The 24,071-nt window shown below is 44.8% G+C and overlaps 1 protein-coding gene across 4 annotated transcripts in view; it reads right to left on the bottom strand.

The window, feature by feature from the left end:
• The window catches only part of LOC141726967 (ras GTPase-activating protein 1-like), a 190,671-nt gene extending 167,599 nt beyond the window's left edge, over positions 1 to 23,072 (bottom strand). For 2 of the 4 annotated variants that reach the window (XM_074532116.1, XM_074532115.1), the window contains exon 1: positions 22,373 to 23,072. In XM_074532116.1, coding sequence (XP_074388217.1) covers positions 22,373 to 22,833 — 461 coding nt within the window. In that variant the 5' untranslated portion in view covers positions 22,834 to 23,072. Of the gene's footprint in view, positions 1 to 21,484; positions 22,067 to 22,372 lie in introns of those variants that run through there. The other 2 variants (XM_074532117.1, XM_074532118.1) reach the window with 2 other exon arrangements.
• Between the last annotated feature and the right edge of the window lie 999 nt (positions 23,073 to 24,071).

Here is a 24,071-nt window from a genome sequence, read left to right as displayed (position 1 = left end):
CCTGGCCCTGTTTATTTCAGCTGGGGCGCTCGTCCGGGATAGGCATGCCGCAAGAAGACTCAAGACTGGCCATCTTGGACCTTCAGGACAGCTGGCTACCATGACCAGAGGGATCAGCTCAGGAGCAGCGACGCAGAGGAGCACTGGAGCACCGGACTGGTGAGAAATCCGGTGGCGGGAGTGGGAGACGTGCGCATGTGTGTGTGAATGAGACAAGGGCCGGCAGCCGGACCTTCGAAGTGAGACCGGACCCCTCCGTACCGCGTTTCTGGCCTTTCGCGAGAAAGCCGGCCAGGAACAGGGGGCGGTGCTTGAAATTAGTGTGAGTGAGTCGTCTCCTAAGGGGGAAAAAAAGCCCCACCCCCCCCTTCCCAGGTGTGCAGAGGGAATATTTGTATGAGTGGCACGCACCCAAAGTAAGTCCTGACAGAGGGAAGTCAGGCAGATTTGTCAGTCCCGAGAAGGATTCGGCTAGCATTTGTAAGTCTTGAGAAGGATTCGGGTAGCTCACAAGCCCTGCAGGCAAACTAAGTCCTGACAAAGGAGTCAGGCAAAAACCCCAGCAAAGGAGGCTGCGGTTTGCTTTTAAGTCCTGATATGGTGAAGCCTAAAAATTGGCAGGTTAGGCAAACTAAAAATCAGGCAGTTGTTTTTCCTGACTGAGGGAGTCAGACACGACCCGGATTCTTCAAGGCCGAGGCTTCGTGTGTTCAAGTCTCGATAGATGTAAGACCTGACGTTGGGAAAGTTGGGCAATCAACAGATTGGGCAGTTGTTTCAGTCCTGAGCATCAAGCAGAAAATTGAAGTTCAGTGGAGGAGGATGAAACTCCTCAAACAAGGTTTTTTTGAAATTACTGGTGAGTAAAGGAACTTTTGGAATTTTTTTACTGTTGAGACCTGAAAAATAGGAGGGTGTAATAGTAAAAAGACCGGCAAGAGACTAAGGTATATACACCCCAATAGTCCCTTAGGAGAACTGTTAGTAAAATGGGATTCTATAGAGGCCACAGAGGGATTAGATAAAGTGAAAATGATCCACTACTGTATGGAAGTGTGGCCAGAATTAGAGATGCAAGGAGGATGGCCTTGGTGTGGGACAAAGGATAAGTGGATGTGCCAACAACTAAATAATTATCTGACAGCTCGAGGTGATACTGATCCTGAGCAATTATTGTATGTATCTTGCTGGTTAAAGAGCGCTGTTGGGGATGAAGGGGTGCGAATTTGTAAGGTACAGAGAAAGAAAGAGGGGAATGAAGGAGGGGATGATAGGACTAGTAAAAGATGGGACCCCCTGGATTATCTGCCTCCTTCTGCCCCTCCACCTTATAATCCTCTTCTTCAAGCACCTCAAATGGCAGGTCCGGTTCTTCCCCCGGCTGCCATCTCATTACCACCTGTTCAAACTCCTCCTTCTATCTCTTCAGCTTCCGCTATGATAAACCCAGTATTCCCTCCAGTTCCGTCTGCACCACCACAAGTGCCTACTCCACCTGCTGCATTCTCCACCCCTTCTCCAGCTCCACTTAATATTCACTCAGGCTCTTCTCCCCCTCCTATTGCTGTCCCTTTACCTCCTCCTAGCTGGGACACAAATGGCTCCTCGCCCGATAAACAGCTATCAGCAAATACACCGGCTGATGGGCAGAAAGCTCAGGGTAACCCAGATATCCCTCAAAGTAGTTTGGCATCTGAAGGTGGGCCGTACTGTAGCACCAGATCCAAGACCTCCAAGGCAGAGAGACTCTTTCCCCTCAAAGAAGTTCCTATGGGAGGAGTAGCGGGAGGTGTTGGCTTTGTGAATGCTCCCCTAACTGCTTCTGAGGTGAGAGGATTCAAGAAAGAGTTGGGACATTTAGTTGAGGACCCAGTGGGCATAGCCAACCAAGTGGATCAATTTCTAGGTCCAAATATCTACACTTGGGGGGAGATGAATTCCATCCTGAGTATATTATTTTCCCCAGAAGAGGTCCAGATGATTAGGGTGGCTGGCATAAGAATATTGGAGAAAGATAACCATCCAGGACCCCAGGTGCCATCAGGCGAACAGAAATTGCCGCTAACGGATCCCAGCTGGAACCCTAACCAGGAGGAGGGGAGGAAGGCCATGATGGAATATAGGTCTTTGATAATACAGGGGATCAAAGAGTCAGTTCCCAAAGGAACTAACACCCAATTGGCATTTGAGGGTGCACAAGAGAAAGATTAAGCTCCTGCTGCCTGGCTTAACCGCCTAAAGCGGAACTTCCAGTTGTACTCTAGAATAGACCCAGACACCCTAGAAGGTCAAATGCTACTAAAAGTCCAGTTTGTTACCAAATCTTGGCCTGATATAAGGAGGAAACTGGAAAAGATAGAAGATTGGCAAGAGAAAGACATAAATGAGTTATTAAGAGAGGCATTGAAGGTGTATTTAAGAAGAGGGGAAGAAAAAGCAAAGGCCAAGGCTAAGATCATGGTTGCTGTAGCTAGGGAAAGTGCAGGGTGGGCGGGTCCACCACCAGGAGGAGGCAAGGATAGGTCAGTACTGTCAGGTGCAAAAGGGATAGAGACACCTCAAGTCCCTTTGAGAGAACGACATTGCTCTTACTGTGGAAAGGCAGGACACGTCAGGAGGTTTTGTAGAAAGCTCAGTCTCGATGCGGCAATAGCCAGGGAACAGGATAATTTAGGGAAGATCATTAAAGGTGACGATTAGAGGTCAGGGGCTTGACACTTTAGGGGACCTCATGCAACATCTAGAAGAGCCCTTGGTAAACTTTGAGGTGGGACCCCTAAATAAAGAATTTGAATTTGGTTGATACAGGAGCAGATAGGTCCTGTCTCAACAAAGTAACATCTGAAGTTAGACAAAAACAGCTAGGTAGAAAAGATATCCAATAGCACCAAAACTGGCCAGTAATACTTAACTTATAATAAGTGATGTGAAAGTAAAAGGTACCTTATTGTTTTCTTGTTGTGTGTGTGAGAGTGAGTCACAAAGTCAGCCTCAACTTCTCGGGCAGGTGGGAAGGGGGTCTGTGGCCAAAGAGTGTGTGTGTGCGACCTGCAAACCAGACTAGGGCTCCCCAGATGTGTGAGGGAGCCGTAGCTGTAAGAGCGTGAGTGACACGCAGACAGCCTCACAGGTGAATGTGCACCAGAGGCAACCAGAGATACTGAGACCTGTGGGCCAACCCCAAGGTGAGGGGGGGCTACAGGGACCCGTGATTATCTAGCAATAATGATCCAGTTTGTGTCTTGAGGATGTGAAGGAATGTGTGAGAAAGAATATAGACAAATTAGAATAGAAGTAATGTAGATTGTGCATTACAAGTTTTACCACATCTCCTTAGAGGGAAGTGTATTGTGTAGAAGAATGGTATAGGAAAAAAAAAAAAATTTAAGTGTAAGGGGTTGAAAGACGTATTTAAGCTCTAAGTGAAAGTAAGAAACAGAAGTAAGAGATAAATAGATAAGATCTTGAAAAATAGAACAGAAAACCAGTGAATTAAATGCACAGAAAAATAGGAGAATAAAACTACTTTGGGAGTTAAGTTAGCTGAGAAATACAACTCCTTACAAAATACAGAGTATGTAGAAATTTATGAGAGAAACATACAAGCTATGGAAAAAGACACATTACCAATAACATTAAACAGAGAAACTGAGTTTTGATAAAATCATTAAATAGCAGACCATTAATGCCTGTGTTTGAAAGCCCGTTTCAGGTTGTGGTGGTTTGACCAGGAAGAAGTGGGAATTCTGGGATGCTGTGGTCAAACCAATGGGTGCTCGGATTTTGATATTGGCACCTGGTATAGCCAGTGGGGTTTGGACACACCTCCGAGAACACACAGGGGTTAAAAACCAGAGCTTCGGCCCTGGGAAGCTCTCTTGGGACTTCGAGGGAAAGAGGTCAGATCGCCCTCCCTTGTCCAGCTGCTGCTGGGCGGGGGAGGGGCAGCCATGTGGTAGACCTGGGCCTGAACAGAGATGGGGGATGAGGAGGCCCTTGAGGATGGAAGGGTGGAGGAGCCCCAGGAGGCATCAGGCAGCCACCCCCCCTCCCCCCCCAGCCCTCCCAGGAGAGAGAGAGAGGGAGAGCCAGCAACGACGGAATGTGATAGCCGCCGGCCAAGGAGGAGAAGGGGGTGAGTGCAGGCCGGAGTAGCAGCGAGTGTGGGAGTGCCGGAGCTCTGGGACAGGCAGAGACTGAAATTTTTAACCCATTTCTTGCATGATTGGGACCTCGCAAAAATGCTGATCCTCCTCGGAGCTGAATAAGAAGAGAGATAAGAGATGAGATAACAAGGACCTGGCCCGAGGGAAGTGGAGAAGACTGACTGAGTGGGGAGAGAGATGATTGGAGTGGCCTTTTGGCTGGACTTTTCTTGTGTGGCCATAGACTGAACCAGTGTTATTCCTGTGACACAGAGACTGCATTTAGGGGCAGGCAGTGCCTCAGAACCAGGAGGGTTCATTGTGGGTACCCCTCGGCCCCAGGGGGTGGGAAAAAATGGGGGGGACAGATGTCCAAAAGCAGAGATTGTGCCTTTTTTAGAGTGAGACAAAACATCCTTAAAAGACAACCCTAAAAGCAGCTCTGGTCCATGCACAGTGGTGAGAGCACTGGGCATGGAATGAAGATGTCACCATGGCAAAAGGACTTTCCGGGCAGTGCTGAGTGACATGGAAGCACACGAGGTTTCAGCGTGTTTCCAGGGGAAGCCTATGGTGCAAGAAGGACTCCTCTCCTCTTCATGGACTGAAGATTGAGTATTCTAAAGGGTGGTGCCAGACTGGGCAGTTGGTGATTTGGGGGAATGTATCGGATTGGGAAATTCTGGTGGTGGGGAGGAGGACAGTGCTTTTGGTAAGTTTTTCAATTTTTTTCCCTTATATTTTTTTTCCTATTTTCTTGTAGTTTTGGTAATAAAGTTTTCTTTATTTCTAAGCTGGAGCCTGCTTTGCTTATTCCTGGTCACATTTCACAGCAGACACCAGGGAGAGGGTATTCTCATGTGGGCACTGGCTCTGTGCCAGGCTCAAACCATGACACATGTACTCTTCATTACTAATTCGACTGTGCAGACCAAAAGAAAAAGGTTGGACTCACATCACTCTCACCCCCTGGCATTGGACCAGGATTCAACATCAGGTTTTTTTTCCCTCTGGCATTCTGGCATTGGACCGGACTGCACTCCATTCTCCTTCTGGCATTGGGCCCGACTCCCAGTTTTTCCCTCTGGCATTGGGCCAGAGTCCACACCACCCACCTCCGGGCACTGGATAAGGATTCATCCACATCACAAGTTAATTCACCTGAGTATACTGGGATTTAAAGTTGACTCTCAGAAGGAAGAGTCAAAAAGACTGAACTGTGTGGGAAAAAATTAGTATCAAGAGTTCTAACATTGCTTAAAATGCTTCAAGACTGTTCTGTGTAAACTATATTGGTAAAAAGTTTAAAACTGTAAATAAGTAATTCTGGTTAAGTTCCCCAATTTAATTCTAAAGACTCCAGGTGAATCCTCTACAGAACACTCCCCTGGGGGAAACCAAAATTGTTAGGGAATAGACCAAGAGAGGTTTAACCAGAGAAGCGGGTAGAAGGGACTCTAAAGAGCTTACAAACTTCTCAATAAAATTCCCCAAGAGGCAAGGCCGGGTGGGCATGCTGTGCAAGATGACCCATACCGGACTCTTGGGAAGGGTAGTAATGATGGCTCTGATTGCTGGTGGTGCTCTGGGGAGCCCAGCTGAGCCGTGCAGTGAGTGCTACCAACCCCGCTATGAAAAAGAAGTGAGCTCCTTGTCCAGAGTCCACATCAGTTCTAACCCTGATTGTGTTAACCTCTCCCAATTGGTCCTTTATCAGAAAAATAAGAGAGTGTATTGGATAGCCCAGAATACTGCCACTTTTAGGCAGCCACTCCTAGGAGAGTGCCCTATAGGGGAAGCCTGGTTGTGTTTTGAATGTGATGCTGCTGAAACAAGCTTAGCAGATCTAGTAAAAAGAAAAGAAATGGTGGAAATGGTAAAATTTGTTTGTAGCAAGTATTTAGCAGTGGAGTATTCAGCCACCCAGTGGATCCCAAGAGATCCAAACAAATCAGAATCTGTTGAAAAAAAAAGAGACAAGTGTACTCACCAAGAAGTTTATGAATGTTATGAGTGTATTGAAAACGAGATAAATCCCTTTTGGAACGCATTTCAGGGGAGCTCCAAACCCCTAGGTTTGATCTCTGATACCACAGCACACACCAAGTTGTCAGGAGACTGGTCTGGCAGCTGCATCGCTAGAGTGATAAAACCAATTCTCTTTTTATTACCCAAAGAAACTGGATCAAGTTTGGGAGCTCCTACATATAATGATTTGGGAGAAATTAAACAAAACAGGCAAAGTGAAATAGAAATTGAGAAAATCCAAAATTGTAGAAGCCAAGTTCGGATCCCAATATCTATGTTAAACAAAGTCATCCGGCTCCAGGCAGTATTAAAAATAAAGAATTCAATTATTAGGGACATTTCAAACGAAATAAAAAGATTGGCACGTGCAAATGATCAAAATCAAACTCCTACACTTGATCCCAGTGGGTGGGAGTACCTGGAGATTTTCAGAAAAGATGTATGGGAAAAGGTAGTTTTTCTCTCTATGTGTGTACTTGGAGGATTGCTCTTTTTACTATGCTTATTTATCTGTTTTAGTAAAATAGTATTTGCCGTGCAGACCAACCTGAAGAAACCAAGGAAAGTAACAAAGTTAAGTAACCATGATTACCAAAGTGCACAAGAAACTTATAGTCGACTCAAAACAAAAAATTGTAAGTTGATGTGAGCTTAAAAATTTAAGCTCGATCAAAGAAAAAGAGGGGGGACTGTTATGAACAAAAATTCAGTTGATTTTTTTCTGTGAGAAAAAAGCTACTACGATTGCTGGACTGCTGCTTGCATTATGGTAATTACGGGTCTTTGTTGTTAATGGTTGTTTTTGTATTAGTAAAAGCCCTGGCTGGGGCGAGGTAATGGCCCTTCTCCCAGACAGTAAAACGGGTGAGGACCTTCCCGAACAGTGAGGAGAAGAGACCTGGGGGGGGTTATGCAAAGTGACTCCAGGACCAGCATGCTGTGGGGGACTACGGCTCCAAACGTACTGAGAAAACCCCAAAAACAACGAGCCAAAAAGGAGTTGAGAGACTGGAGTGATGTCTGGATGTGAGGAGACGAGTGCTGAGCCTGCAGAGATGCGGAACACCTTCGGAGTCCCTCTCGCCCTGACCATGGGAGTCATCCCCGGCGCCAAGACCAGGCGGGACGGGGCCGGGAAAAGTAGCATCGGATGGGATCACCACGCCCTAAAGGCTCCCACGAGGACCTGATTCCCCAGCTCTGCCCCTGGTGGACAAAGCTGCACATATCCTCCTCCTCTGAGTCGCCCTGGGAGAGACGACGGGAGACTGCAGCCCCGCCGAGCTGCCCAATCCTGAGCTGATCACATTTAATAAAGGCATTAAAAAGGAGAAGAAGTCTCCTGGCCCTGTTTATTTCAGTACCCCTGAGAGAATTGAGTCAGACAACAAGACCCATTTCAAAAATAACCTTATCAACACCTGAGACAAGAAACATGGCATGGAAATAATACATCATATCCCTTATCATGCACCAACTTCCAGAAAAGTTGACCAGCGCAACAAACTACTTAAACCTACCCTGAAGGTACTTGGGGGAAGAATTTTTTAAAATTAAAAAATAAACTTAGCAAAAGCCACCTAAATGGTCAACACCCAAAAGTCCATCAATCAAGCTAGTCCTACCCAATCTGAACCCTTGCACACAGTAAATAAGTATAAAATCCCTATTATACACATTAAAAGCATTTTTAAAAAGACTGTTTAGATTAATCCCACCTCAGGCAAAGGCAAACCCATCCGTAGGATTGTTTTTGCTCAAAGACCTGGTTACACTTAGTAAGTAATGCAAAAAGATAGAAAAGGCTGTTGTGTACCACAAAAAAACCTAGTCATAAGTGAGAACTGTGTGTAAAGTTTTATTGTGATGCAAATAGAAATAGAAGAAGGGGTAGATAATGTCCTCAATTGTCAAGCAAATTGTATTCCCTTTGCCATCTGTATGGCAGTTATCTTCTGTTAAGTGGGCAGTTTTCCTTATCTCTTCCATAACCACTCCTCCTTCCCCAAAAAATCTGCTAATAATAAGCTATAACAAGTCACTGCATAACTAATAAGAGCTATAGAATCCCATTGTGAGATGATCCACCCAGAGGGGAGAGCCAAGCATTTTTACTAAAAATATAATCTAAAGATTCTAAAACACCAGCACTGCTTCTCTACTGGATTTTCCCAGAAAAACAGCTGCCTCTTATTCCACTAGATCTTGAAAAAAAGACTACACCCTTTTCTACAAGATCCTTACTCAAACAGAACCACACCTGACACTCCAGGAGGACTGCAGCCACATTTTTAATTAGACTTCTACCAACACCCTGACCAACAGAGTGACAGGTTGTGTTCTAACTCTGTCAATGTTGTTTTAGTTTATTGCATTGTTTATTTTATTTTTTTATTTTCTTCCCTATTAAAACACTAATATTTCCTGCTCCCATATTTTTTGCCTAAAAGCCCCTTAATTTAAAATTTATAGCAATTCAGAAGAAAGGGGTTTACATTTTCCATTTCAAGAGAGGCTTCTGCTTTCTTTAGCAAGCACTTGTCTTTGCAAACCAAACCAGCATGGAATCCCTTTGGCCAATTTCAGTCAGTTGTCCTGGCTCTCTCTCCTCCTCAATTTCTTGCCCACTTCTAACCTACTTGCTGGAGGACAGAAGAAAGTGAGAAATTGAGAAAATGTTAACACCTTGAACACACTGTTCAGCAACAGTCAAGACAGTGCTGTAGATGGATAATGAGATTATTAGCTCTCACAATTAAGGGATAACTATTGTGTGAATATTACGAAAAGCTTTAGTGATGTATAGTTATGTTATTGTAGTTTAGATGTCCTTTGTTCTCCCCATAGTTTCCTTTTCCACCCTCCTCTGTACTGTTGCCATCAGACAGGCTGGGTTGTCTAAGACAGGTAGAAAGAAGGTGTGCACATGTGCCCCTTCCATGGGGCAGTTGGGAATGGAAAATCTTGTTGCTAAGGGGGCATGGCATGGCAACACCTGACCCTCCAATCAAGTTACAAGGAAGCACTCTCCACCAATAAATGGCAAAGAAGAGCTGACTGATAGACTTTGGGAGGGGCCAGGGTTGGCTGATTCAACCCCCAGGGGTATAAAAGACTGAGCATCCATCTTGAAGATGAACTGGTAACATGGTAGGCAGCCATGAAGGCAGTTCCCAGTGCTGCAACTTTTTCCTTATTTAGTCCTTTTGTTGTATTTTTGTTAAGGTTTAATAAGCCTTTTAAAAATTTTAAACTGAACAGTTGTCTCTCACAATAGCAGTGTGTTATCAACACTGTTTTAAGCACAAATTCTAAGCAAAATGCCACAGGGGCTACTATGAAGAAAGTTAATTCAAGCCCAATCAGAACCAGGACACCCTTAGATGGCTCTATACCATTTAGAATTTTATAGTTCAAGATCAATAACTTAAATTTGATGCTGTTCCAACTGCCAATTGCTTAATGCATTCAGTTAGAAGCAATGCTTAACATCTCTCAACTTCACACCAAATATGGTTTTTCCCCAAAGAGATGCAAAATGGTGTCTTACCTCGCTATTCATAAAAAGAAGCTGTCCCTCTGGCCATAACTATTACCAAATGTTTTCATTTCAAAGAGTAACTCGGTATTACTAAGATTTTAAACTTTCATCATTGCCAAGGACAAGATCCCTATAATTTCTAGTCCCCTCTTATTTTCTTGCCTAGTCCTAACTAGGAAGACTTCTGTATTTTCCACATTAAGTTCTGTGAAAAATGCGTATTTTATGATTGGCTTTTCGCAAATATTAAAATGAATATTATATGTGTTATGTTAGAAAGTTATGCTGTATTAATTTTCCTAAGTAGTGTGTTAAATATAGTTTTAGGTTATAACATAATGTTAAAATAGAAACTGTGCTATGTAAGATACTTTCTATAAAGAGAGGAATGAGGTACTCACACCGAGATAGCAGCCACAGGACACCTAAATCTTTCAGAGAAAAAGAATTTATTACTCTCTTATCAGAAGAAACTAACTTCTTCCCGCCTCGCTCAGTCCTGAAGACGCCATTAGGATTAAGAGGAAGAAGCTGACACTGACCAGAATCCTTTGTTTGAATGGAATCGATGCATCATGTATGAGGTGTATGAATATGCAACAGGCTATTGTTTTTAAGGGTTAATCCTCTGTTAACGGGTGTCCTTTTTCGGGCTTGTTTTGCCCAGAAAGTGGTACCCGGACTGTTCATAACTCTTTGTTCTTATTGTCGCGTATTGTCCTAATCCTAATTGTCCAAATTCGTATTACTCTAATAATATTACTATTTTTATAACCAATTTGTTACTATTAAACTTTTAAAATTTTTAAAACAAGTGATTGGCGTTTTTCACAAGTTCTAAAGTTTTAAGTGATATTGGACCTTAGGATTTGTTCCTTTTTTTTCTTTCTGTCTCAGGGAATTTTTCTCTAATTTGTTGCCTGACACCAGAACGATGAATACTTTAAGAGAGACAAAGGAGGTGGCCAAGATGGGGGGAGGGGTGCAGCTGGCTGCAGTCTCTTAGCTAGGGAGGTTTCTCTTGGGAAGTGCAAAGATAGCGCGAGATTTTGGCTGGGGGGTGAAGGGCTGGGCTCGTCCCTAGCTCTCTCTCTCGGCACTGGAGGGGAACTGTCGGGCTGGTGCTACTGTGGGGCAGAATTCGCTGCCACCGTGGAGTTCAGCCCTTTACTGCTTCTCCTACCGCGGGTGAGCCTTTGCTCGTAAGAGCAGCCGTTGAACTGGGACCTTTTCAATACCCAACCTCACTGGGAAGGACCCTCACCATCTACTCGGGTGGCTCAGGAAAAAACCCGGGACCCTGAACCCCTCCGGAGGGAGTGTCTCCTGGCTGCTTACGGCAGCTGCCTGCAGCAGCCCATCTGCCGCCACCCACCCCCAATGTTTTCTGCCACTGCTTCAGGGCTTTTTACTACACTTTAACCTGCCACCCCATGCCCGCCCGGACAGTCCGCGGCTTCCGGCACGGCTCCGGAGTCTTTGCTACACTTTGTTTGCAACCCTAGGTGAGCTTGCCTCTGCTGTTCCAGCCTGCTGTTTCGAGGTTTTCCTGCTGCAGTCTATTTAGCTTCCCGAGTGGCACTGACACCAACTGACCCCCGTGAGTTTGCCCCTTCTTTCTCTCGCCGGCTGAGTTGCCATTACCCTTGTGGAGAGGCAGATGAATTCGCGCCACAGCGCCCCTGCATCTATGGACGAATCATTACAGCGGCCCTGCCGACTGTGATCATTACACCAAAGTGGAATGTGCTTGACAGCCGAGAGAAGGCTGTTATTGGTTTTCTGGTTTTATTTGTTGCTACCACTGTTCTTGTTTGTTTGTCTTGTTTTATATAGATATATATATATATAAAGTATTGTTATTCCTTTTCCCATATCTTTGCCTGAAAGCCCCGTAATTTCAAAGTTATAATAATTTAGAGGGAAGGGGGTCACATTTCCCATTCCAAGGGAGGTTCCCACCTTCCTTGGCAGACACCCGTCCCTTAAACTAAGACAAGTGGCAACAATTCATGGAATCATAGACTATGCTGAGTTGGAAGGGATGCATAAGGATCACTGAGTCCAACTCCTAGCCTGGCACAGGACAGCCCCAAGAATCACACCATATGCCCAAGAGCATTGTCCAAAGGCTTCTTGAATTCTGTCAGGCTTGGTGCTGTGATCACTTCCCTGGGGAGCCTGCTCCAGTGCCCAACCACCCTCTGGGTGAAAAACCTTTTCCTAATATCCAACCTAACCTCCACTAACACAGCTCCAGCCATTCCCTTGGATCCTGTCACTGGTCATGAGAGTGAAGAGATCAGCACCTGCCCCTTCACTTCCCTCATGAGGATGTTGAGGACTGCAATGAGGTCTTGTCTCAGTCTCCTCTCCTCCAGGCTGAACAAACCAAGTGACCTCAGCTGCTCCTCATATGGCTTCCCCTCTAGGCCTTTCACTATGTTTGTAGCCCTCCTTTGGATGTTCTCCAATAGCTTTATATCTTTCTTATATTGTGGCATCCAAAACTGCACAAAAGACTCAAGGTTAGGCCGCACCAGTGCAGAGCACAGCAGGACAATCACCTCTCTCACTACATGGTGATGCCGTCCCTGATGCACCCAGGACATGGTTGGCCCTCCTGGCAGCCAGGGCACTGCTGACTCATGTTCAACTTGCCATCGACCAGGACCCTCAGGTCCTTTTCTGTGGTGCTGTTCTCCAGGCTCTTGTTTCCCAGTCTATGCACACAACCAGGGTTGCCCTGTCCCAGGTGCAGAATCTGGCACTTGTCCTTGTTAAATTTCATACAGTTGGTGATTGCCCAGCCCTTTAACTTATCAAGGTCTCTCTTTATCCAACTCAGCTTTTCTTGTACTTTTTTCAAAGATGTTCCCAATAGCTATTTCCACTGACATAATCCCAGACTATTTCAAATAACAAGTTTCATTAAGGAGGTAATCTAATAACAGTCCTCAACTCCAAACAGTATATGTATAAATATATAAAACATAATTTAAATATAGACCTATGCATAAAAAACCCAAACAAACCCCATACTTCTTTCATTTCCACAGTCACCAAGCATTTTACATAAAAATAAAAAATAATTAGGACAGACGGAGAATATGAAAGATCTTGTCAGGAACCCGTAAAATTTTATTGGTGCCATTCTTGTTTAACTGGAATACTTCTATGCAACACAAATACCGTGTTGACATAAGATGCTTCCTCTATCCTCTTATTGTGCCTAAATACCAATGGGGATTTTTCTGATTGTTTTTTAAAGGAAAAAGGAAGATATGGGGTAAAAGGGAAAACTACCACAGAATTCCTAAGAATTTATCACTGAAACAACAGGCATGATCCTATGACAAAAAGATCTAACAGCAGAAAATGTGTTCTTCCACTATAAAAGTAGAAAAAAAAGGAAAACAAAAGGTGAAGAAATACAGCATGATAGTATGCTTCTCAATAAGGTATGCTAGCAGGTGAAGTGCATAAGCCCCAGTACCCCCAGGTCCCTTTCTGCCTGGGCACTGTCCAGCCACACCGTCCCCAGCCTATAGTGTTGCAGGGGGTTATTGTGGCCAAAATGCAGGGCTCAGCATTTGGACTTATTAAATGTCATCTTATTGGATTCTGCCCATCCATCCAGGTCTCTCTGCAGAGCTCTCCTACCTTCCAACAGATCAACACATGCTCCCAGCTTAGTGTCATCTGCAAATTTACTTATGAAAGACTCAAGACCCTCATCCATGTCATCAATAAAAATATTGAAGAGACCTGGCCCCAGCACAGACCCCTTAGGGACACCACTGGTGACTGGCCACCAGCCGGATGCAGCACTGTTCACCACCACTCTTCTGGGACTGGCCATCCAGCCAGTTCTTAACCCAGCAAAGAATGCTCCTGCCCAAGCCGTGGGCTGTCAGCTTCTCCAGGAGGATGCTGTGGGAGACAGTGTCAAAGGTCTGGCAGAAGTCCAAATAGACAACATCCACAGCCTTTCCCGCATCTACCAGGTGGGTCACCTGGTCATAAAAGGAGACCAGGTTGGTCAAACACAACCCACCCGTCCTAAAGCCATGCTGGCTGGGTCTGATACCCTGGCCATCCTCTAAGTGCTGTGTGATGGCACTCAATATAAACTGTTCCATTACCTAACCAGGTTCTGAGGTCAGGCTAACTGGCCTATAATTGCCAGGATCCTCCTTCCCATCCTTTTTGTGAATGGGCATCACATTGGCCAGCTTGCAGTCATCTGGAGCCTCACCAGTGAGCCAGGACTGTTGGTAAATGATGGAAAAAGCTCCACAAGCCCATCTGCCAGCTCCCTCATCACCCTGGGATGGATCCCATCTGGTCCCATAGATTTATGAACATCCAAGTGGCTCAGCAGTTCTCTGACTGCCTCCTCCTGGATAACAGGGGGACCGTTCTGCTCCCTGACACGGTCTACCAACCAGCACTTCCGCCTTCTCCTTATCTGCAGTTACTAAGTTCCCTCCCTCATCCAGTAGAGAACAAAGGTTGGTCTTACCCTTCCTTTTGCCCTTAATATATTTGTAAAAACATTTTTATTATCCTTTACAAAAGTTGCCAACTTAAATTCTAACTGAGCTTTGGCCTCCCTATTTTTTTTTTCCTATATGCTCATACATGTACTTATGTTCAGTTTACTTACTGTTTCACTTCCAATGTAAGGTTAAAATACAATTTTGTTCTGCTGCTCCTAACCATTGTTTTAAAATAGTATTTGTGATATTATCTATTCAGACCAAAATATAACCAGATTTATATATAATTCTATTCTGCAAGTACTCAAATTATAAAATCTGGAGAAATCAGCAAACTACCCAAAATAAGGTGTTTATAGTCCCTCTGCAATTCTAAAACAGGCAGTAGTAAGAAACACTCGTTACCTGATGAAAAAAGGTTACCTTCTAACTAACTTAACTGCAAAACAGAAATTTCATACACTAAAATCAAGTTACATCACAGCTGCAGACAGTTAGAATTAGACTCAGATCCACAAAGGGAGTTAAACTACCCCAATATCTGCTAGAAGACCAACACATCAGGACATAAGCAGTCAAGGAGGTTCCCGGAGAGGCTCATTGGGAATGTGAAGGCTAAAGGCAACTTTGGCTACAGTGACCATTACATGGCAGAATTCAGGGGGGCAAAACGCAAGATCACAATACTAAATTTCAGGAGAGCAGTATTGGCCTCTTCAGGGATCTCCTTGGAAGAGTCCCATGGGATAATGCCCTGGAAAGAAGGGGAGCCCAGGAAAGCTGGTTAATATTCAAGGATCACCTCAACCAAAGGCAACAAGAAGAGATTCTATAAATACACAAGTGACAAAAGGAAGACTAGGGAAAGCATGAGCCCACTGCTGAATGGGGCAGGGGCCCTGGTGATAAAGGACATGGAAAAAAACTGAGGTACTGAATGCCTACTTCAACTCAGTCTTTACTGGCAAGACCAGCTGTCAAGGACTGAAATGATTCATGCCTTAAACACTGTTATAAAATAATTTTGCCCGTTATAGCAAAACTGTATAAAGAAGCCACTGAAGCCTACCCCTCCCTAAAGATGCCTGACTATAACTTTGGACTGAAAGTCAAACTGCTGAGATTAGACAAAGGGAAACCCATTCTTCAGTCATCTCAGGCCTGGGGAGAAGTAAACAAGTAAACAAGGAAAAGAATGAGAGCCAAACTCAGCAGCCATGCTAAGAATCATCTCTGGCTTGTTTTGGGGTGGGGGAGGCCGTAGCCCACAGATCCATTTGCTGGGAGCAGGTTTGCACAGATTTCCCCCCACAACCAAGGTGGGAGGAAATTTCAGTGAGTCGTAACCTCTGCTCAGGGGCAGTGAACTCATCCATCCTCCCTTACGCAAACTGGCTATGGAACCCCCAACCCTAGGAAGGCTACATCCATGGGACATTCTTATGAGAAAAAACTGAGGGGGTATCTTAATCCATCAAAGACCCCCCCCCCCCAACTGTCCCCCCAGAGTAATTCCTGAGGCCTTGCAGCACAGGACTGCATGCAATACAACAAATCCAGAGCCTGTCAAACAATGGCAACAGCCCCCCCACCAGGCAGGTGCCTGGGTTTTCCTACCTATCATGAACTACTTATATTAACCCATCGGGTTCTATGCTTTTTGGGGGACCTTCACCACCAAGAAGACCAGCTGGAGAGGATCAATGGAACATTGTTGGGATCCACAGATGGTGATATTTTCTTTATTCTCTCTCTGTCACTCTCTTTCTGTCCCCCTACTTCTTTTCTATTTATTTCTCTTCTTTTGTCTCTATTTCTGTCATATTTACTATTAAATAAAACCCATACTATTGACTTTGGCATATGGTCTTGTTTGCACCTTAATTCAGGCAGAGGCATTTCTAATTTTAATAACCAGATCATAACACTGGCCTTCAGAAATCCTGAGTCCCAGAGACCAGAAAAAAGGCTGCAGCAAGAAAGATGTACTCTTGCTGGAAGAAGATCAAGTCAGGAAATACTTCAGCAAACTGGACGTACATAAGATCACAGGCCCTGATGAGATACACCCATGAGCACCGAGGGAGCTGGCTGATATCATTGTAGGGCCACTCTACATAATATCTGAACAGTCATGGCAATTGGAAGAGGTGCCCAAATAGTGGAAGAAAGCAAATGTCACCTGAATCTTAAAGAAAGGGGACCCAAGGAACTACAGGCCAGTCAGCCTCATCATGATCCCTGGGGAAGGTGATGGAGCAACTGATGCTGAAAACCACTTCCACACAGGTGAAGGACAAGAAGTTACAAGGAGTAGTCAGCATGGCTTCACAAAGGGGAAGTCTTGCTTGACCAATCTGATAACCTTCTATGATTAAATGCCTGGCTTAGCAGATGAGGGGAGAGCAGTGGATATTGTCTAGCTGGACTTCAGGAAAGCTTTTGACATTATCTTTCTGTTGGAGGGTAGGATTTTTCCTGTTTTCTTTCTCTTATGGAATTTTCTCCCATTTTTTTGCTAAAAAACAATAACGAACGGTATTTAAGAGAAACAAAATACGTAACCACAGAGAAGGGGGAGGAGTGCAGCTGGCTTTACTGTGGTAGCTGAGGGGTTTCTCTGAGAAGGGCAGAGATACTATGAGATTTGGGCTGGGGGAAGGGGTTGGGTGCAGCTCCTAGCTCTCTCTTCCTTTCTCGGCTTCCAGAGGGGAAAAAGACTGCTATCGCTGTGAGAAGAATTCGCCACCACTGCGAGGTTGCATCTCCAGCTGCCTTCTACCGTCAGTGGAGCTCTGGTCGTAAGAGCGGCCGTTGCACTGGGACCTTATTAATACCCTACCGCACCAAAGGACCCTTCATCATTTGCTCGAGCGCCTCAGGGGAAACCCCGGGATCTCCGAGCCCCTTCCCCTCCAAGGCAGTCTCTCCCTGCCGGATTCGGGAGCCGGGCTGCCACTGCCCGGCCGCCGCCCTTTCTTGGCCACTGCTCCGGGTTTTTTGCTACACTGTAACCCCGCAACCCCTGCCTGCTGGGACGTCCCGTGGTTCCAGCTACAGCTGCTGAGTTTCTGATACATCTCGTCTACCACTCCGGGATTTTTTTTTGCTTGTCCCTGCCATTCCAGCTTGGTGCTTCCGACATCCCTACTACAGCTCCTTTTGCTATCCAGAGGGGGCACTGGGATCGGCTGCCCGTGGAGGTTTGTAAAGGAAGCCCCTCCTCTATCCCTTTCCGCCGTCTGCATCCGCCATTGTCCACATGAAAGAGACGGCCGAACTCATGCCACAGCGCCCCCTGCAGCCGCAGGGAAATCATCGCACCCGCCCTGCCCGGCTGGGGAGCCACCATCGCCCCTGCCAGCTGCGACCATAACTACACCAGAGGAGAGAGTGCCTGCCAGCCGAGAGAAGGCTGTTACTGGGTTTGTGGTTTTGTTTGTTGTTGTTGCCAATATTGTTGTTTGTTTGCCTTGTTATACATACTAGTAAAGAACTGTTATTCCTTTTCCCATATCTTGCCTGAAAGCCCCTTAATTTCAAAGTTATAATAATTGGGACAGAAGAGGGTCCTATTCTCCATTCCAAGGGAGGTTTCCGCCTTCCTTGGCGGACATTTGTCTTTCAGACCGAGACACACTCATATGATCCTCATAGAGAAGCTTTTGTTATATGGGCAGGATAAGCAAACAGTGAGGTGGACCAAAAACTGGCTGAACATCAAGGCCAAGAGAGTGGTGGTCAGCAGCACATGTAGTTGGAGGCCAGTATGTACCCCAGGGGTCAATACTGGGTCTAGTCCTGTTTAACACCTTCATTAATGATCTGAACAATGAGGAACAGCATATCCATAGCAAGTTTGCAGAACCAGGAGGAGCAGCTGATAGACCAAGGGGTCATGCTGCCATCCAGAGGAACCTTGACAGGCTGGAGAAATGGTCTGACAGGAATCTCATGCAGTTCAATGACAGGAAGTGCAAAATCCTGCATCTGAGGAAGAATAAGCCCAGGCACTAGTACACATACTGGGGGCTTACCAGTTGGAAAGTAGTTTGGCAGAAAAGGACCTGGGGAGTCCTGGTGGACACCAAGTTGAATATGAGCCAGCAATGTGCCCTTGCTACAAAGAAGGCAAATGGTATCCTGGGCTGCATTAGGAGGAATGTTGTCAGCAGGTTGGGGGAGGTGATTCAGCACTGGTGAGGCCACATTTGGAGTCCTATGTCTATAGTTTTGGGCTCCCCAGTACAGGAAAGACACAGACATACTGATGTGAGTCCAGGAAGGGGCCATGAAGGGACTGAAGCATCTCTCCTATGAGGAAAGGCTGTCTAGCCAAGAGAGCACAGGAGATCTCATCAACATATACAAATAGCTGAAGGGAGAGTGCAAAGATCACAGTGGCTATTGTCAGCCATGCCCAGTGACAGGACAACATGCAATGGGCTATATCTGAAGCACAGGAGGTTCTGTCTTAACATGAGGAAACACTTTTTTTTTTTACTGTGAAGGTGACTGAGCACTGGACACAGGCTGCTTAGAGATGATGTAGAGTCCAAACATGCCAATAGTATTTCCCCTCAGTTTTCAATGCAGTACAAATTTATTCTTTGGTATGGAGTAGAGCCTTCAATAATTATTGTAAAGCTATGCACTTTCAGAAAAACATTTTATTAGCTACTGAAATAAACAAATGCTGCAGAACTCTGGACTTGCTACCTCTGACAAATTCACCTGAAGAAATTATAACTTCACACTACATTGAGACAAAACATTTTTTTCCTTTCACTCAAACCACATTTGTTAAATACTTCTCTACCCAGCTCTCTCTCTTTTTTTCTCACGAATGTTGTCTCAACAGCTACCAAGAGTGACTGTAACAATACATCTACCATGGAAAGGATTTTAGTTATCAAAGGATTTCAAAGGATTTTCATTTCAACATGATATTCATCACTTAAAGAAACACCATATAAAAATATGAATTGTGTCGGAATATACTGGAACTGCTTTTGCCATCTTAATGCAACATTAAGATATAACTTGTCAACTTTAAGATTTTTATTCAAATATATAAACAACTAAACTATTTCACATATCACCAGTTTACTAGTAAATTAAGTATCATTCATTCTTTAACTTTGTAGGCATTTCTGTAACACCGTTTCAGACTGCCATCAACCTCTAGCAGTAAGCTTTGCAGATGGGGTAGATAGTGCAGAGAAAAACACCCAACACACAAAGGGAATTGTCCACTCTATTACCTAGCATTCTGTGCCTCCCACCTACCATTAAGCTACAGCAGAAACATACTACTTCTATGCTCAAATGAAAAAGTATACACTGAACACACAATCATTAAGTCAGTCTCATTCAGGATTGTGGTGCATTGCCTTGCACAGTATTTGCATGCCCTCTGCACACTAAGGACAGAACTGAAACAGAGGTAGGATGTGTGCTGATTGGTTAACATGTCCATATAGTGCTTCCACAATTCAACAATTAAAGAGGTCAGCCCGATAATGGAATTCTGAATTCCCTGAGTGCATCAGCTGGCCTGTGTCATTCATCTAAAGAAGCCACGCCCTGCTTCTTGCCACCCTGCTCCATAACCATGGTTATGTAAGCCTTTGCACTCATGGGTATTACGTTTAGCCCAGTAATGGTAAATTATTTGATTTGCTGTTGTTTTGACCTGGATAATTGTACTAGTGAATTACTGAATGTGTTGTAAAAACACAGATAATTGTACTACTGATCTCTATTTAGCAGTAGCTTGTTTATCCCTAAAGCTGTTTGGTCTAGCATCTCTTACTGTATCCTGAACCTATATCTTGGCAGTGCCTCCTTAGGCTGTTACAAAGACCAAAGGGAAACATCAATCAATCATACTTTGGACTCTGAGTATTTTAATTAGCAGAATTTGTTACATATTGTCAAGCTTCTCCCACTGCTACAAAATTAATCATATTAAAATTTATTCCCATTTTCCTGAGGTACTTGGAAAAGAGGAAGTGTATTAGGTGTTTGCTTATAATATTAAAGTGACAGATCTTTGTTCAATTCTATAAAAACAGATAGTATGACTACAAAGTACGCTTCCAAAATAAAACATCAGGACTGAAAGAATAAAACTTACTATCAACATGCAGCTAATTTAAATTACTTAACTGACAATGGTAAAAAATTACTTTGTATCAAAATAGATGTATGAAAGAGAAAAGAAATTCTGATTATTTTTAATTAGCCAACAACTTAAAGTCACAAAAATTATAAGTTACAAAGAAAAAACAGGTAAGCAGATGGAGATATAAGTTTCTGAATCAATTTTTCAACATCTATTTTGCTGCCTAAATGTGTTTATATTGAAGGACCTGCAAGAACAAATACTCAACTACACAGTTATGCTGGTCCTGCTAAGGCTTCAATATTGCTTTTGTCTTAACAAGCTAAGTAGCCTCATGGACCAACAGAGAAAATCGGGGCCTTTGCAGTCATGCTTTTTGTCAGAAATTTTGTATCCTCTTCTATGAAAGTTCACCTTCATGCTATAATGCGGGTTACAATACTCTGACAGCAAAATTCACTTATAATTGTGAAAGTAATAATAATTACTTAGTATCAAATACATGATCATTCACCAATAATTACCTCTCTTTCTAAAAAATATTTGAAAAAAAGCACAATCTTACTTTCTGAGATACATAATGACCAGTTCTAACAGAAAAAGCAGTCTGATCTTTCAGAGAGAACAGGATACTGTCTCTCTCTGACATAATACACAATATTGAAGAAGTGACTTTCCCTTTATGTGCCTCTATTTCCCTCCTAAGTCTTTATCTTAAACTGCCTGATTATATTGCTAGCTCTTTATGGAAGTATAAAACTTTAGGACTATTCAAACATTGTCTTCACAAAACAAGGTCTTAGTCTTTATTATCTTTCACAAAAAGTCAAGAAATCAAAAGAGGAAAGTATTAGTAGAAAGCCTGCCATGGTTAGAGATTACTTTTAACAAACAAACATTTAATATTACAGAAATGAACTCTCCAACACCAGTTATGAAAGATGGTAAAAATGAACTCAAATTCAGATGGGTTTTCAGATGACTTTTGACCTATACCTTGAATATATCTGCCATCCTCTACCTTGAAACCATGTTTTTCTCTATACTTACTACAACTTGAGAAATAACATATTTCTATATGCCAACATAAGCTATTTAAGCCTTTGAAACTGTTTCATTTTGGAGAGAATAAGGTACTTACTTGAGGGCTGTTCCAATACAAGCTGTCGTGGTTTAACCTGGCAGGTAGCGAAACACCACACAGCTACTCACTCACTCCTCCCCCCACTAATAAGCTAGAATATACAAAACAAGTGATGCACAATGCAGTTGCTCACCACCTGCCGACCAGTTCCTGAGCAGCAACCCCAAGACAACTTTCCCTCTAGTTTATATTCTGAGCATAATGCCATATGGTATGGAATACCCCTTTGGCCAGTTTGAGTCACCTGCCCTGGCTATGTTCCCTCCCAGCCTACTCGCTGGTGGGGTGATATGAAAAGCTGAAGAGTCCTTGACTTAGTGTAAACACTGCTTAGAAACAACTAAAAACATCTATGTGTTATCAACCTTATTGTCCTAAATCCAAAATACAGCATTATACCAGCTACAGGGAAGAAAATTAACTATCCCAGTAAAAACAGGACACAAGCCTTGCTACCTTTTCTATGTAAATCTGCAGACTTCCTGGGATTAGTTCATTGTCAAATCCAAAGGTTGTTTAGTGCACTTGCCAGTTACATTAACTCTATTTAACATTATATGATTTTTTTTTTATTTCGCAAAATATAACTGAAAAACTACTCCGCCTCTAACACAAGATTCTTTATATAAATAGCATTGTAGGAATCACGATCAAGCTGATGGAAGGAAAAGTATAATAAAAATATTAACGAAGACTTAATTTTTTCCTTTTTTTTTTTTCTTTCCAAACATAACCTAATGAAAAATTTCTACGACACTTCCACAGGAGTTTGAGAAAGTGTGTGGGCCTGATGCCGCGCTGCCCACTGTGGCGCCCCTCTTCCCCGTGGGGGAAACGTCCAGGCGTGGCGAACACCCGACGGGGTTCAGAAACGCTGCTACTCACTGGTTTGTGGGGGGAGCGTTGAGCGGGATGGCCACCTCCTCCTCTTCATACTCGGGCCCATCCAACGAGTCGCCTTCATCCACAATCCCCAGCCCCCCCGCCAAGGAAGGTGGCTGTGGCGGCGGCGGCATTGGGGGAAAGGCGACAGTGCTGGGTTTGGGTGGGAGCAGCACCTCTCCGGACACCTCCGGCCTTTGTCCAGTTGCTGATAGTGCGTCTCTGGACGCCAGAGAGGCAGGCCCGGAGCTTAACGCCAGAAGCCCCAGCGCCGAGCACAACGCCGGACCGCCAGCGCCCAGGCTGTCCCCGCCAGAGCCAGCCAGGAAGGGGCCCTGCGACCCCAGCTCCTTGCCCCGGCATAACGTGGGGTAGTGCTCCGACTCAGCTCCGCCAGCAGCTCCCACCATCCCGGCAGCCATAACCGAACCGCCCTCCTCAACCCCGGCCTCAGCCGCCATCATGTTGAGCCTCACTCCCTCCTACCTCCACCTCCCCCGCCGAACGCAGTACTCCGGGGAGGTGGCTACGACTTCCTCCTCCCCGCGCCTCCGCCTAGCGGGGAGTGGAGCTAGTACTTAGGAGATTTCTCTAGCAGACAGGCTCTGAATAATAACCGTCTGAGTGCCTAGAGTAATCCCTCAAGACCCCAGCACTGCTGCTTTACCCCCCTGCAGCCGCGAGGGGAGCAACTCTTGCGGAAATACAACTCTACGCTCTCACCCCACCCCTCCCTCAAAAGCCAGCGAGGGCACGCGACTGCATGGGCGGGGCAAAGAAGAAAAGGGGGAGGAAACTAGTTAGCTAGTGACAGAAAAAAACGGCAAATTGGTAAGCGGCATTTGCGCGTTTAGTATCTCATTCTCATGCAGGGAGTAGGCAGCAGAGCGCGGAGCGTAAGGTAGCTAACAAAGAAGATGGGGGTTCCCTACTCCCTGTTGAGGAGTGTAAGGGATACAGGGAGGGGAGAAAAGAATAGGGAGCCCCTCACCATTCCTGCCTCGGAGAAAACAAACAAACAAAAAACCAATCCCCACACCAAATGACACCACAACAACCAAACAGGAAAAGGCAGATCTCCACGGATCGTGCCAAAGTTTGTTCTTCTCCCCAGCTACGGCATCGAAATTGAGAACAACTGTGCGAGTCTTTTGCACTACCAAAGCGTGAAGCAATAAATACACACGTAGGTCTATAGAGAAAGGAGGGCTGTTCGCAGGTCATTCCTGTGCAACAAAACCAAAACCAAACAAACAAAAGCAGGAATTTGCTCAGTGCTATGCTGCTGCCTACAGGGAGAACAGCTTTAGTGAGGCACCCTAGCGAGGATGCTACAGTGCGGGGGAGAGGGGAGCAGCTCCGGGCGAAGGGCGATGCCACAGGTTCCAGCCATTAGGGGCAGAGGAAGGGGGGATTGAGAAGAAATCAGTTTTCCTGTCCAGCCGCCAAATACGCAGTGATGAAGGTCTCGCTGAGTACTCACGTGCTTATTCAGACGATGCTATGCTTCAAGCCGCAAGTAAGGCCTTACCGGTGGGTTAGCTTCTAGGTAAAATTGGGGAGTATTGACAGAATGCAGTATGGGGTAGTTTTCCTTGATGCTCTGGTACTTGGATCCAGACTTCCAGACTTTTTCAGCACAGTGGAAGTTTCAGTGCTTGTACAGTGTTTTAAAAATTTCTCATAAAAGCCTAGATGCAAA

Source organism: Zonotrichia albicollis, chromosome W (genome assembly GCF_047830755.1).
Source record: "Zonotrichia albicollis isolate bZonAlb1 chromosome W, bZonAlb1.hap1, whole genome shotgun sequence".
Taxonomy (NCBI): domain Eukaryota; kingdom Metazoa; phylum Chordata; class Aves; order Passeriformes; family Passerellidae; genus Zonotrichia; species Zonotrichia albicollis.
The sequence above is the reverse complement of the archived record's forward strand: the minus strand, read 5'-3'. Positions and strand labels throughout refer to the sequence as shown.